Source organism: Parasteatoda tepidariorum, chromosome 12 (genome assembly GCF_982258835.1).
Source record: "Parasteatoda tepidariorum strain Cologne lab strain chromosome 12, Ptep-v5.0, whole genome shotgun sequence".
Classification (NCBI taxonomy): Eukaryota; Metazoa; Arthropoda; class Arachnida; order Araneae; family Theridiidae; genus Parasteatoda; species Parasteatoda tepidariorum.
In genome coordinates this window covers 11,362,010-11,379,186 of record NC_141766.1, presented here as the reverse complement: position 1 = coordinate 11,379,186, position 17,177 = coordinate 11,362,010, and the positions used below count along the sequence as shown (strand labels likewise).

At 26.4% G+C, this 17,177-nt stretch overlaps 1 protein-coding gene across 1 annotated transcript in view; it reads right to left on the bottom strand.

Annotated features, from left to right (window-relative positions):
• Nucleotides 1–17,177, bottom strand: part of LOC107443800 (solute carrier organic anion transporter family member 74D) — a 160,478-nt gene that overhangs the window by 71,440 nt on the left and 71,861 nt on the right. Inside the window, exon 3 of the mRNA XM_087156017.1 lies at nucleotides 450–512. Within this exon, the coding sequence (XP_087012143.1) occupies nucleotides 450–473 (24 nt within the window). The 5' untranslated portion in view covers nucleotides 474–512. The remainder of the gene's footprint in view (nucleotides 1–449; nucleotides 513–17,177) is intronic.

The following is a 17,177-nucleotide window of genomic DNA, read 5'->3' as shown; positions in this document are numbered from 1 at the left end:
AGTGCTCTGTTGCTTTTCTCATAAAATGTTAATAAGCATTTCCCGTTTTAGGTGAAAGTTTAACTTTTTACTAAAAGAGAACAACGTTGTTATTTTCATTTGTTTTTCTAAGCGATTTTCTAAACGTATATGCTTAAGAAATAAGTATATGTATGTATATGTAACGTTTTTTAAATGCACATGCTTTTTTTTTTTTTTTTTGCGTAGCTGAATTACTTTTTTTAACACAATGAAATTTAGGTTTGAATATTTAACTTTCATTATTTTAGTGTCACGTGATATAATTTTTGAAGTCAAACAAAAAAGTTTTTCTTGTAAATAAGACAACGCAAAAACTAGGATAAAACAAAGAATAAAGAATTTATATCTGATAAAATAATTATAATTGTTTTTACAGTTTACTTATCTACATTAAAAAAAATTCAAAAAAGTTAAAAAATAACACTTACTATAGGTTCACATGAGTTGTTCATTTATATATTTCATTTACAGCCTATAAAATCCCAAAAAATCTGCAAAGATAAAGAGAAATATGTAAATATCTTTAAATAGCAAAATCTAACAAAACATAAGCATTTAAATGATTAAATACAGTGAACATATGCTGATTAGTTAAATAAAAGACAAATGTAAATAATCCTGCTTTTTACTGGTATAGTATTGATTAAATTGATTGAAAAATGCAATGATTAATGCAATGATTTATTTGTTACAAATATAGTAATATTGACCCGTTGCGGCTCAGAGGGAGGATACAGCGTTCACTTCCTAATGAGGTGTGCCAGGTTCGGATCCCAGCGGTGGCTGGTAAAAACGAATTCTTCATCCAGATTTCACCGACCAAAAATACTGACGTAGAATATCTCCAATGATAGACTGATCTTGGGTTGGAATCACCTTGCCATCGGGCTAACCGTGGGTGGTTTTTGTGGTATTCCTCACCATGTAACGCAAATGCGGGTTAGTTCCATCAAAAAGTTCTCCACGAAGGCTAGTTTGTCCCAGTGCTTGATCCAGAAGTTCTCTTGTCTTCTGGTTTGGGCTCAAAATTACAAGGGTGCGGAGTTGAACATCAATAGTCGTAAACTCAGAATAAGGTTCAACGCTGGTTATAAAATAAAACAATAATATAGCAATATTATTAAATGGTAAATGTTGTTAATGTATCTCAAATACTGCCCTGCAAATAAGTTATTTAAAGTTATTTGTTTATTAAAGTATAAGTTATTTAAATGCACTACCATAATTAATTCATTTTTGAAATATTTTAAACGACGTAAACAACCTAATTGATTTATATGAATATTATATTATCTTTTGCTTAAGCTAAAAAATATAATAAAGTTAGAAGTTTAAATTAAAAGTATTTTAAAAAAAAAATCACATGAAATTATTATCTGTATCTAAACTTATGTACCTAAACTTAGGTACCTAACCTAAGTAACCTAAACCTTAGGCAGTATTTATTTATGCGAGAAGTAAATTAACGAGAAGAATAGTAACCTAAGACAGTGTGCTTATATATGCGAGAAGTAACCTAACTAGAAGTTAAGTAACTAAAGGCAGTATTTATATATACGAGAAAAAATTGCATAATATGTTTTAAAAGCCAAATAAACATAGGTGAAGGTCGTTCATTTTCAACTTATTTAAGAAGCAGAATTGAAACAACACTCGCTACATATAATTTCTAAAAATAAATATTTCTTCAATAAAAAAGAAAACGAAGGAAAAAAAAAGGTCACAGGAAAAACAAATACTAACAAATGAAATCAACCACCCGCGTTGCTGAAAATAGAATACTCCTTCTTCAGAGCTTTCCTTTTTCTTTCTTTTTCTTGTTTTAAAAAGAAAAAAGTTTAAAGTGCTTAATTAAGGATGATACTAAAAGCAGTAGAAAAATAAGGTTACTTGAACATTGGGAGCATTTATTACAGACTGGCTTTTGAGTTAAATAGTTGTTTTTGTTTCTTTTTTTTCTTCTTTTTAATGATACTATCAAAGCTTGTGTTTGTCAGTTCAAGCAAGTGAAATTCTAGTCGAAAAATTTAATCTAGAATCTTCTTATCTTTTAAAAAAAATGTTGCATGGGTAAACTACTGGAGATATGTGTGTAAAAATGAATCAAATTGATAATTAAATGCTATATTAAAACGTATAATTTATATTTGACTTAAGTATAATTCATATTTTTCAATAATTTTTCCTCGTGAGTTCATGTTTCATTAATAAACCTTTCCTCGTAAGCCATTGTCTGGAGAAATAGCCTTTTAAAATAAAAAAAAAAAGATTAGCTTTTTTAATTTCTCTTTTATTAATTGAAATTCATACTTGATTTAGTTTTTCATTAGTTTTTTCTCATTAGTGCATGTTTTATTAATAGAGTTTTCTTCCTCAAAATCATTTAATGGAAAAATAATCTCTCAAACTTAAAAAAAAAGTTTAGTTTTTTAAGTTTTCTTTCCCTTTTATATCGATTTTACGTTTAATCTAAATATCCGTACTTTCAATCAAAATATGGTGTAAATTTATTGTAACTTTAATAGGTTGTTAAACTGAAGAAAATTTCCCATCAAATTAAACCATAGCACTGCATAATCAAGTCAAAGAATTTGCAAGATAATATATTAAAGCTTTCATAGGTTTAAGGGACAGGCGATAAATTACGAACAAAAATAAGTATTTTTGAACACCCTATCATAAAATATTGCAATAAATTTGTAACTTGCATCGATTACTTTGGTTGTTGTTTGTAAGAATTGCAACTTAACTTAAATATTTATGAAGATAGGGACATTTTTCTAAAGACTAATTTTTTTTTGTCTAACGTTCGTTAGCTGTAACAAAATGTTCAACAAAATAAAAATTTTTTTTGGAGAAACTTTTAATTAATAACAAAATCAGAATTTTAAAATGTAAAATCGTTTAAAATAGTGTAAAGGCGCAAGGTAAGAGTATTTAAGGTAATTCTATTTCAATGCGCATGCGCAGAAAAAATATTTTCATAATTTTGTAGCGAATCGTATCGTCTTTTCTAACTGTCGAAATAGTTCGATTTGAATATATTGAAAATTTAAAAAGTTTCTAGCAATTTTCTAAGTAGATTTTATACTTGATTGATTAGGTTACAAAATAATCCTCAAATTATTTTTTGAGAAATTTAGTATTGCTTCCATTATTGTTTGGTAGTGTATATGATAGATAAATAAATTTTTCATTAACTAATATGAAACTAAATTGTCTCGTAAAATGTGAAATCCCAACTTACTAGCAACACAGGACAGTTATTGCTCATACAAAAATGCTTTAAAACTAAATTATTTATTCTGATAAATATGGCGTATTTATTATTAAACATTTTCTCTTCTATTTTTTTATGTTTTATAAATTAAATTGTATCATCGTAAAAAAAATCTCTCAAAAGTAGTATTTTATTAAATTTGATATAATTTAAAGGTCACTAACGAGTTAATTGATTTTTTTTTCTATTACAGGTTGTAGACCACAATTGGACAGGTACATAATAAATAACAGTTAAATGACAATGAAAACCGCAGGATGTTATAAAGTTACAATTCGTGGTAGAGGGTCAATTTACTTTCCATCTTAGAGATTTCTTTAACTCGTTGTTTCCTCTGCAGATTTACATCTCTCTCACGCTTCTAAGGATCTAATCCATGCAGAGTAAAATTAAAGGAAGTCAACCTGTTTAAGTGCTTGCTTTGCGTGCAATACTTGATGTTGACAGTTAGTTTGAAACAGAAACTGTTTGCCATGTTTGACAGTAAATGAGGTCGACAAACTGTTTAAGGTTTAAGACAGACTAGCTCTTTAATGAAAGTTGCCTTCAAAGCGATTTAAGTTACAGACCTCAATTTTTTTTTACCATTCTAAAAGATAAAATTTTCATTATTTATCTTTTAAGAAATCCATACATGTTCAGGTTTCGTGAAAATGGGTGCAATTCATTGGCAATGTTACAAAAGGGTATAAAAAAGACGAAATCTGAAATTAAATGATTTTTTTCATTCAATTTCTTAATGTTTGATGAATCATATTTTTTGATGGTGGTGAAGAATTATAATTTGTGAAAATCATGAAAATAGCTCCAATACCTAATATTTTATTTTTATATGTAGATGTTTTTTTTTTATCTACAGATTTGTTTACATAATATGAATTAGGAGACAAAATGGTTGTGATAGACTTACTAATTATTTATCGCAATTTGTATCCACGTGATTTAAGAAATGCATGCCTCGATTTCTAAATCATACATTACGATTTATATACAAGCTATTTATGAATCTCGCTTCGTATTTCGTACGAATGCGATTAAAAAATCACATAAACAATTCCTTTCACACAATTTATGAATCACACATGATCAAAGATTGGAGATTTTCTTCCACGCTGCAGTTGGTCGCAATTATAATGTAAGCTTTTATTTCATTTAAAATTTGCTACCTGAACTATAAAAAAGTCAAAAATGATGTTTTTATGAAAAAAAAGGCCCAACAAGAGAGTGGGTCGTTAGAAGCCACTGAATCGGAAAATCGCCTTCCGGCCATCTTAAAACAGTTACTTTGTTTCTGATTTTTACTTACTATTAGTATAGAAATACTTTTATTTATTATTTGTTTAATAGAAAATTGATTATCCGATGTCAGAAAATTGGAAGTGGGTGTGCGTTTATATTTTCCAGGTGTACAAACATTAAACTATTTGGGAAATTTTTAAAAGTAGATAGTTACTAAGGTGAGTCAGTTAAAAAAAAACCTTCTTTATATCGCTGTGATGGTTCAGCGGTTAAGGTACTGAATTATCATTGCAGACCAGGGTTCAACCCCCGGTGACGGCTTGAGGCTCACTCAGCACAAATCATAAAATTTACACTTTATTCAATCAATTAAGTTGATACAAGTAACGTTTATAAAGGCTTTTTATCAATGTTTTTACGAACTGAAATAACTCTTAGAATTTTAATCCACTGAATATAGTACACAAAGAAAATAAATAAAAAGCAGCCTCATCGTGACCAAGAGAAAAGTAGTATATTTAATATTGTTTGCTAGATGATTATTTTTTTTTATTACTTACTTCTGAGTTACTCATCCATGAACTAACAGAAAACAAAATTGAATTCAAAAGAGCACCAATCACGGCAAAATTTGAATAACATTGGTGACCCCACTATCATGCGTTTGCTCTTTAAGTAAACTATGTCAAAAAAACTGCACATCAAAATTCATATTAAATTTGTATGCTAGTGGAATCTTTAAGTTATGCTTTTTTGTTCCCTTCTTAGAATAGGTTATTCGGAAATTCTGCTACGACTTTTGTTTAAACATATTTTATTAAACTCTGAAATTTATTAAGTTATGCCTTACTCTACTACCCTGTTTAGGTTCTCTATTTATATTTATGAATGCTAAGAAGGAGAAAAAATTAATACATTTTTCACTCCTATAATTTTGTGAAATATTTTATGTATACATTTTTTATTTATTTATTTTATATTTATCTTTCAATTACATAAATTTGTAAAATATTTTATTTATATATTTTTAATTTAAATATTTTATATTTATATTTCAAATTTCGATATTTTATATTTATATTTCAAACATATAAATTTGTAAAATATTTCATTTATACATTTTTTATTTATTTATTTTATATTTATCTTTCAATTACATAAATTTGCAAAATATTTTATTTATATATTTTTTAATTTAGATATTTTATATTTGTATTTCAAATACATAAATTTGTAAAATATTTTATTTATATATTTTTTAATTTAGATATTTTATAATTGTATTTCAAATACATAAATTTGTAAAATATTTTATTTATAAATTTTTTATTAATAAATTTTTTATTTATATATTTTATATTTATCTTTCAAGCATATAAACTTGCGAAATATTTTATTCATATATTTTTTACTTATATATTTTATATTTATCATTCAAGCATATCAATTTGCAACAAAACCATAGTTCCTCTTATATGAATTAATATTGGTTCAACTACGGTTATTTCCCCCCTAAGAGTATTGTATCTTATAATTAATTAGCTTAACACAAACATATAAGATCGTTTGCCGGTGACAGGTATTCATATTCTTTCTTTAATTTCTATAAGCACAGTCGATGGTGGCAACAATTCATACTAATTTCTGGCGCAACCCCATCAGGTTGCCGTGGTAACGATTGCCCAGCAGCAAACACTGTAACCATCACTGAACTTGAGTTCATTAACCCACCTAGATGATTTTTTTTTAAATAAAAAGAAACAAAAATACATTTATTGTAACAAGCGAGAAATAGTTTTATCCTGATCTAATACTTTCTAACTTCAAAAAAGAAAGTTAATCCAGCCTAGCTCTTATTGATTCGTAACCCAAAATGTCAGAAGTTAGATGTGGTGCTTTTAAGTTGAGATATAATAAATATTTCATTTATTTGATTTCTAAGGATAAATTTTCAATTAGTGTATAAATTTTGAAGATTTGTCATTTGATTATTAAATAGCACTAAAATGACTGTTAATATAATAACTATTTCATTTTTTTTATTTCTAAGGATCAATTTTTAACAAGTGTATAAATTTTGAAGATTAGTCATTTGATTATTAAATAATACTGAAAATGACTGTTAATATAATAACTATTTAATTTAGCTGATTTCTAGGGATAAATTTTCAATTAGTGTAAGAATTTTGAAGGTTAATCATTTGATTATTAAATAATACTAAAAATGACTGTTAGTATAATAACTATTTAATTTAATTGATTTCTAAGGATCAATTTTCAATTAGTGTATAAATTTTGAAGATTAGTCATTTGATTATTAAATAACACTAAAATGACTGTTATTATAATAACTATTTCATTTAGTTGATTTCTAAGGATAAATTTTCAATTAGTGTATAAATTTTGAAGATTAGTCATTTGATTATTAAATAATACTAAAAATGACAGTTAATATAATAACTATTTCACTTTTTTTCATCTCTAAGGATAATTTTTTAACAAGTGTATAAATTTTGAAGATTAATCATTTGATTATTAAATAATACTAAAAATGACTGTTAATATAATAACTATTTAATTTAATTGATTTCTAAGGATCAATTTTAACAAGTGTATAAATTTTGAAGATTAGTCATTTGAGTTTTAAATAATACTAAATACTAAAATAATAAATAATACTAAAAATGATTGTTTTAAAGGGTTGTGAAATTAATTCACGTCTCTACTTACCAGAGATAGTATATAATGTTGCCATTAACCAGGGATAGTACATCATGCTATCATTTACCACATATAGTAGATCCTGCTGCTATTACCCAGAAAGAGTAGATCATGTTGCTATTTAGTTATGATAATATATCGTGTTTCTATTTACGATAAATAATAGATCATTACTATTAATCGGGAAAAGTAGATCATGTTACTATTTACGACAAATAGTAGAATATGTTATAATTTACCACAGCTTGAGTATCATTATACTATATACCACACTGAAAAAGCATTTCGTCTAAACTACCAGAGTATGGTAAAACTTATCTTCTTTTTTGGTTCTAAGGTTAGGCTACCAAAACGCTTTCGTAGTGATTTTGGTAAAATTAGGAATAAAATATAGTTATAAAATATAGTTTTATAAGAATAAAATATAGTTTTATAAGATTTGATGAAATTTGGTAAGTGTTGTAAAATTTGGTAATTTATCATCTTTAGAGCATGGTATAAAAAAACATTTATTCAATAATATTTACTCTTAAGTTTTGCCTTTTTTACTAAGTGTGTGGTAATAAAAACTATAACCCTTTTAGTCACAAATAATGTCGATAAAAAAGGCTATGTGTAATGATTTTCAAACTTTTAGTTTCAAATGCGCATTTTTTAAAAATAAGAACATTTTGTGCCACTTATTTTGAAAATTTTGTAAAAATTTTAATTTATTATTTTTTATTATGTAAGCAAATCTTTTTGAAAGAAACTCTTGTAACAAATGTTCCTTACTTTATTCATGTCCAAATTTTTGAATTAGGCACGGGGGAAAAATATGGTTTTATAATATATATGTAAATAAAATTTGGTAAAGGAGGTAAAACTTGGTAATTTTAACATAATACCTTAGATCATAGCATAAAAACCAACCATTTATTCACTTAAATGTATGTTTTTAGTTTTGTATTTTTTACTAAATGTCTAATAATAAGAACTATAATTTTGAAAACTAGAATTTCCTGTAAACTGTTACCATATGAATGGAAAAATTATCAAATGGACTGTTTAAATGCGGTTTACTTAGATTTTATTAACCTTCTATTTTAGTTTTACAGTATATTTTGGTTTTATTAATTTTACTGGAGCATTTTAAGGAAAAAATCTGATGTACCGTAATTTTTACAGTAATAAGTTACTTAATCTTCCTAATTAATTATCGTTCTAAAAGTGACGGTTTGACATTTTACGGTTAAAACGGATTTCGTGATAAAATGGATTTTACGAATGATGTACTCTAAGTGCTGGCACTTTATACAGCAATTCGATCCGGAATGTTTTACAGTTTACCTGATAATGACTACTAACAATTATCATTAAACAATTTTAACTATTTTACTCATCCTTCCAATTCCATTGTTATTAAAACTGCAATTATACATTGCAAAATCTGAATAAAGCTACTTTATTTAGAAAAAAAAGCATTTTTTTGCTTACTTTTGAAATTTAATTTATCGTTAGTACTAATTAATTAGAGTTTTTGAGGACAATCCTTCAAACCATTAAAATTGGCATTTAGTACGTGAAAATCCGATGATTACAATAAAAATAATTTAGAGTTTGCATAGTTTCTTTTTGGCTCAATAAACACGTTATAAATACTCAAAGAGTACACTGTAAAAAATTACGGTAAAAAGTACCAGCAATCAGGGTGCCGGTACTTTTTATCGTAAAATCCAGTTTTAAGGGAACATGTTACGGAATAAAAATTATAAACCGTAATTTTTGCAGCAATAATTACCGTAAAATCACTGAATCACTCTAATTAAATAAATATTACTGTAAAAATTACATTATAATATTTTACGGTAAAAATAGATTTTACAGATAATTCACCCAACCGGTACTATATATCGTAATTTGATCCAGAATTTTTTATAGAACTGTGTATGAATCTATTATCTCTAATTAAATCATAGTTTAATTACAGACATCTGCTTCATCAATTTTCTGTCTAAATAAATTAAATCTCAGAAATGTTGAGAGCATTGATTGACCTTGAAATAAAATAAAAAAACTTCATCAGCTATCTTTTAACTATTTAATCTATTTTTCCTCTTATGGAGTAAAAGGAAGCTTTCGTAAGTGGCAGTAGTGCAATAACCTTGCTTTCCTTTAACGAAAATTTGCTTGTTTTAAAATGATTTTGAAGGTAATCTGAGTAATATAAGAATTACAAAAAGTTTAACTGTTGAAGTTTAACTGTTTTAGTGGTTTAAAGTGGGTTAATATTGAATGAATCTTTACTATTACTATTAATAAAGATAAGTAACGCATTAAAGGTCAAGTCACAATGATTTATTAATATTTTGTATATTATCATTATAACATACATTACTTTACACATTTCATTAGAATTAACAAATAACGCAGGGGCATAAGTTTTCTTTCGTTTTCCATTGTATGAGAATTTTTAACGGATCTTGAATACTTCACTTTCCTGATTTTAAATCAGTTCGCTCAATCAATCAATTTCCTTCTCCAAGCTACAATTGTTTTAAACAGTATTTTTCGTTTAGTTTTTTTTAACGGATCTTGAATACTTCACTTTCCTGATTTTGAATCAGTTCGCTCAATCAATCAATTTCCTTCTCCAAGCTACAATTGTTTTAAACAGTATTTTTTTTTTTATAGTTTTTTTTAACGGATCTCGAATACTTCACTTTCCTGATTTTAAATCAGTTCGCTCAATCAATCAATTTCCTTCTCCAAGCTACAATTGTTTTAAACAGTATTTTTTTTTAAAAGTTTTTTTTAACGGATCTTGAATACTTCACTCTCCTGATTTTAAATCAGTTCGCTCAATCAATCAATTTCCTTCTCCAAGCTACAATTGTTTTAAACAGTCTTTTTTGTTTAGTTTTTGTCGAAATGTGCAAGTTAAAAAACGATAATTATAACCGGGGATCGTATAAATGTTACGGCAAACTTCTAGGAGAGTTAGAACACATTATCAGGATTAAAAGTGCAGAGGAACCCATGCCCGGAAATGCCATACGCTGCTAGGGGCACTTCCATATGATGAACTGTTTTTTCGTGTGCTTTTGTACAGGTAGTGATTGGGAAAAGTCCCTAACCGCGTACATTTCCGGGCATGGGTTCTTATGCTATTTTAATTCGTATCTCCCCTAGAATTTTTCGTAACATTTACGTGAACTCCCTTTTATATATAACGTTTTTAAACTTGTTCAATTCAAAAAAAAAAAAGAACAATAAAAATGTCAATAAAAAAAAATTCAGAGCAAGACTAATTTCAGATTTGGAACCCCCCCCCCCCCCGGAGTCAGGCAAGATCGAGTATTTGTATAAATGCAAAGAAAAAAAAATTTCCCAGCTTAATTCATTTTAAAAACTACTATTAACTATATAAATCAACAAACGAACAAGACTTAACTATTTAAAAAGTAGGATAGAAATAAGTAATCCATTATCAAGTCATAGTTTAGATACCCTCATCTTTTCATCAATTTTCCGTCTTATACAGTTTCAGAACTGTTGAGTATTGATTGTCCTTGAAATAAAAGAACTTCCACAAATTATTTTTAAACTATTGAACCTCTTTTTTAGAGTAAAAGAATGCTTTTGTTGGGAAAAGCAGAGCATTAACCTTTCTTTCCTGTAACGGAAATTCGCAGGTTTTAAACTGATTCTGCAGATAGTCTGTGTAAACCGAAAGGTTTACAGTTGAAATATTTTTTCTTTTAGTTAGTTTTAGGTTTAGAATGGATTGCTAACGAATGAATCTTTGTTATATTTATGATCTATGTCATGTAATCCATTAATGGCTATATCAGAATTCTTTAATAATAATTTGCACACTGTAAAAAACCTGGATCAAATTATGGTAAAAAGTACGGGCATTTTAGGTGCATCATCCGTAAAATCATCTTTTACCGTATTTTTTGTTCCGTAACATGCTCCGGTAAAAAAGGATTTTACGGTGAAAAACAATGAGTGCCGGTGCTTTTTACCGTAATTTGATCCGGAATTTTTTACAGTGTATATGAAATCATAGAATCAACTGGAATAATATTTAAAAAATAACCTGCTTGAAACCTTTTTTTTGTCTTTCAAAAAGTAAAAACAATCTGTAAAATTTAGTTTCTGCAAAGATTGAGATTCCGTAAATAAGAAAAATCTTTTAAAGTTTAAATTGAAATAATAACAACAGAATTTTTGATATTACTGTTAACTAAATTACTTTATCCATTAAAGAACGAGTAACAATTCTTCACAAGTATTTTACTAATTAATATTATATTTCGTGAAGTCAGCTGAGATATTACAAAATACCGAATAAATGGTTTCTATGTCATGCTCTAAGATATCATGATAAAATTTCAAAATTTTACCACATTTACCAAATTTTAACACTTATTATAAAACCATATTTTTAATTATATCAAAATCATTACAATACTGCTTCAGTAAAAATGTCAGTGCTTTTAGATGTTCTGATAGAGTCAGAAATGCGGTAAATTTTACCATGTTCTGGTAGTTTCAATAATGCATTTTCCCTAGTGTATTACATCTAAAAATTAGAAAGTATTTAAATTATAAAACAGGCGAAACTATTTCAAAGTCGTTTAATTAAAGCTACAAAAAGTGAAATTTAAGAATTTCAACAACATGTTTACTGCATGCGTGCAAAAAGAACAAGTTCTGTGAAAGGACACTGATTAGAAATTCCACTTACTGAAAAGCTTTGGGGGATGAAATTTAGAAGAGGGAGGATTTTCAGGAACTTATTGATTTTAATCTAGCTGGAAAATTTCTTAAAATAGATTAAATAGATAAGATAATCATGATGAGGATATTTCGACATTTTGTATAAAATAAAACGCAGTTTTGAAAATGCCATGCGCCGAAAAGCTATTTTCTGCCAATAGAAACTTTTAACAGTTTTGCAATCGATTGTGTGTATATTTTCCAAATTTTGTTCCCTTTGTTATTTTTTTAAATTGCAGCCATTTTCGCTTTCTATATTCTGGAACTGGTACGAAAATTAAAATACTTCATTTCATTATTTTATTTATTCATATTCTCAGAAATATAGTATTCCCATACATTATTTTAGGTTTTATAAATACACAGAGAAAAAAAAATGATAAAATTACAGTGCTGCATGGTAATGGTGGTATTTCTGGTTTAAAAAACAACACATAATTCTGGTTAATAAGACCTAAATATACAATATTCAAACTATTCATTTGGTAATTTTCCCGTTCAGGAGGCAGTGGTTTACCGGAAAATCTGGTTTTCAAAATTATGTTCAACCGTATTATATATATATATATATATATATATATATATATATATATATATATATATATATATATATATATATACTATAATATTTCCCTCCGACAATTCTAACAGTGTAGATTTAATGATTTATTTCGTGTTGGAACAAGCGTAGAAAATGAGTAATTTTAAGATGTTTTTATACTATTTACACGGAGAAAAAAATTCTGGTAAAATTACCGTGCCCTATGGTAAGAACATTTCTTACGGGAAAAACCATAATTCTGGTTAATAAAACCAAAATACACGGAATTCAAATCATTCATCTGGTTATTTTCCTGTTCATATCTTAATAGTTTACCAGAAATTCTGGTTTTCAAAATTATAGTTCTTATTACCACACATTTAGTAAAAAATACAAAACTAAAAAATAAATTTTAACAAATAAGTGGTTTTTATGCTATGCTCTAAAGTATCATAATAAAATTACCAAGTTTTACCTCATTTTCCAAATTTTATTACATATTATAAAACCATAATTTTTTCCTGTGCATAATTTAAAAATTTGGACATGAATAAAGCAAAGAACATTTGTTACAAGAGTTTCTTTCAATAAGATTTCTTTACATAATAAAAAAATAATAAACGGAAATGTTTACAAAAGAAGTGGTACAAAATATTCTTAAAAAAATGCACATTTCAAACTTACAGTTTGAAAATTATTACACATAACCTTTCTTATCGACATGACTAGAAATTTTCAAAATGGAAATTATTTAAAAATATTATTGTACAAGGCACATTTTTAACCACGTGTTACTACGCAAGTGTAATTTATTAAAAAGCACCAAATTTCCTAATTATTTTTTTATGATATGTGTGTGCTGACACAAAAAAATTAAATTCCTCACATCTACATACGTAATAAAATATTAAAAAATAGTCCAAGTTAAATAGTTTACCATCTTCTTATATGAATTTATTTTAAAAAAAAAGTATTTTACGGCAATTATGAAGCCTCACATTTTTAGGAATGTAGACTTGTCTGGAAAACCATTTTTGGGTAACAAAATACTAACATTAATTACTATTTTCAGTATTAAACAGACATAAAGGTAAGTATTTCCCTTCCTATTTTTCGATTCAGACGATTGTGGGAACAAAGCAAATTTTACGCATCCTTTTGGAGTAGAGAGAAATTGTATAGAACACTGCGTCACAAGCCTTTTTCCCACCACCTATAGGATAGTTACCCACAACAGACACGTGTAAAGAAGGACTGTAAATTCATATTTGTCTTAGGAGAAAAAAAAATCTAAAAACAAATCAGCAATACGCATGTAAAAGAAAAGAAGTTTACCTTGAAAAAGTCGGCCGGTATTCAATAGGGAAAAGCAGACAGTAAATAGTAAAGAAAAAACAACAAAAATAGCTGTATTAAATAAAATGATGTATCGGCAATTTTATCTATATTTAAGATGAAACATTTTGACTATGAATGAAGAGATTTCCCTTGTTAAGAGAACTAGTCATTTTTTTTGTTTTGTTACCAGTCTTTTACTGAGATATTTAACCTTTCAAGGTAGTTATTATTTCATGGCAAAATATTTGAGAAATATTTCTAAAGAAATCAATGTTTTACATTTCTTTATCAAAGCTCTAATTTTTTAAAGTAATTATTTAGTTTGCGAGTTCATCAATTTTATTCTTAGATTTTAGTTTATTTTAATAAATAAGGAAGACAAAATTAATCGATTTTTTTCATTGTACACAATTTTAAAATTTGGACAGGAATAAAGTAAAGAATATTTGTTACAAGAGTTCCTTTCAAGAAGATTTGTTTACATAATAAAACTTGTTTAAAAGATTTGTTTATATAATTTGTTTACGTATAAAAAAACTGTTAAATTCACGGAAAAAACTGTTAGCTGGTGTGCTAGTATAAAACATTTTGAATATGAATGAAGAGATTTCCCTTGTTAAGAGAACTAGTCATTTTTTTGTTTTGTTATCAGTCATTTACTGAGATATTTAACCTTTCAAGATAATTATTATTTCACGGCAAAATATTTGAGAAATATTTCTAAAGAAATCAATGTTCTACATTTCTTTATTAAAGTTGTTATTTTTTAAAGTAATTACTTAGTTTGCGAGTTCATCATTTTTGTTTATTTTAATAAACTATTGGTAAGGAAGATAAAATTAGTCGATTTTTTCATTGTGCAAAATTTAAAAATTTGGACATGAATAAAGTAAAGAATATTTGTTACAAGAGTTTCTTTCAAGAAGATTTGTTTGCATAACAAAACTTGTTTAAAAGATTTGTTTACATAATTTGGTTACATATTAAAAAAACCAGTTGAATTTACGGAAAAATAACTGTTAGCCAGTGTAAAACCGTTTATTTCACAGAAAAATGCTATTATTTAAAAAGAGATGACTCTTTTTTAAGCGTATCAGCTATTTTAACAAACAAACTCCGTTTTTTTAGCAAAATATTCTATAATATTACTACATTAGTATTGTTATCGGTGATAGCCGAGAGAAATACTCTTACGATTAGTCGATACTGGGATTCGAACCTGGGACCTCATTGGGAGGGGGACCTCTGTCTTTTGAGCTATTGTATCAGTACGAAGAAAAATCTTAAACTGTTTTTATCATGAAATTCTTAGTTATTGAAATGATATTTAAGTGTAAAAACATTTAAAGTTATAGTGACTTAACCGTATAAAAATATCTGGCAACTTAGTTAAAAATTATGCCTAAAGAAATATGATAAGTAAGAGCATGAATTTAACAATAAAGTCGAATCCCAGTTTTACTTATACGATGTTCAAAACCATGAAATAATTGCTTAAAAATAAGAGCAAGTAAAGAAATAATCGTAAAATGATTTGAAAAGGTAGAATTTGAAAGGTAGGTGATTTGAAAAATGATTTGAAATCTTTCATATTATATCATTCGATACGTAATTTTTTCAGCAATGATGCTTTGAGAAAAAATTTAAAAATATTGTAATAAAAGAAAAAAAATAGAATAAATGACCGTTTGTTAAAAGAACGTTTTTTTCTTAACAGAATCACTCAAAACACTCTTTCTTAATACAACAGTTAACGCATAAACTCTAAATAGAAGAAAAAAAAGCAAAATAAAAAATGAAAAGATCAAACGTTAAGTGTTCAAAAAATTAAGTAAAGCAACATCGATAAAAAAAACATAATCTCTTATTAAGATAAGAATATTAGGCTTAACAAAAGTTAAGAAATACGTATCTTGTTTAGCGTCATTAACCTACATTAAAATCTAAACAAATCATCTTGCTCCTAAAAATCAAAGATAACTTTCAAACCAAAAACTAGAACGGAAACAGTTTTTCTGATTGAAAAGGAACCATTTACATTTTAAATAATTTCTAATTACTGCGTCTTTTGCCTACTTTTTAATTAGCTATCCAATTCCTAATGAGGTAAATTCAGAAAAAAAATAACCAAAGTATAAAAAAGTAACATTTATCAGTGCAGGTCCTGACATATTACTGTTAAAGACATAGTTTTATATCTCATATAAAGTAGCTTTAATTTAAATATAAAGTAATATAAAGTATTTAATTTAATATGAAGTATTTAATTTAATATAAAGTAGCTTATTGCTTTAGAGCATTGAATTCCCAATTATTTTTCGGCTACGGAACCCTAAAAAATCAACCTTCTTTTGGCGGAACCCCGACTTTATAAATTAGTTTAATTAAGGCAAATGCGAACGGTGTAATCTAAAAAAGATTATTTTTAAAATAATCAATTAGAGGAATGAAGAGTTTTAATTTTCGGCTGATTGCTTTTGAGCAGCGAATTCCAAATTATTTTTCGACTATGTAAACGGTATAACCTAAAAAAGACCATTTTTTAAATATTTAATGAGAAGAATGGAGATTTTGCATCATTTTATCATTAATAATCTTAAATTAAGTTTTATGTGCGAGAGTTAAATTTGCAGTTTTAGTATTTCTAGTTTAATGATGAATTTATTTTTTAGCGTACATACATAAGCTGAAAATAAATATAATAAGCCTCAATATGGTTTATTTCGAAATGAAAACTTAAAAAAACTAGTATAAACGTTAAAAATGGTTATTGGAAAAAAGCTTTTTTTCTTAACTAATTTAGTTATTTTATTTTTATTTGAGAAGCGTGATATGAAATACTGATGCAATATTTTATAAATATTTTTCTTTTCATTATTTGTTCAATACATTGTTATTGAAAATATTATATTTTCTTTTCAAAAATGATATTTCTATTTCATTGGTATTTTGCTAGAAGTAATTTCATTACGGCTACCGAAATATTAAATAAATTATGAATTTTAAGGTAGATCTAAGTATAATGAGAAGTTTCAAAACTCATCACTAGTTATAAAAAGTATTAATTAACGGAAACCTTTTATCTCTTCCACGGACCCTCAGGGTTCAAATAACAGTTTTAAAAATAACAGATGATAGATTATTTCCATTTATTTATATAGTATATTATATTTCCCTATTTATGTATTATGCACATTGTTACATCATTTTTTAATAATCTTTCGACGATTTTTTTTCTCATATTTTTAATCTTCAGATGTTTTAATTTTT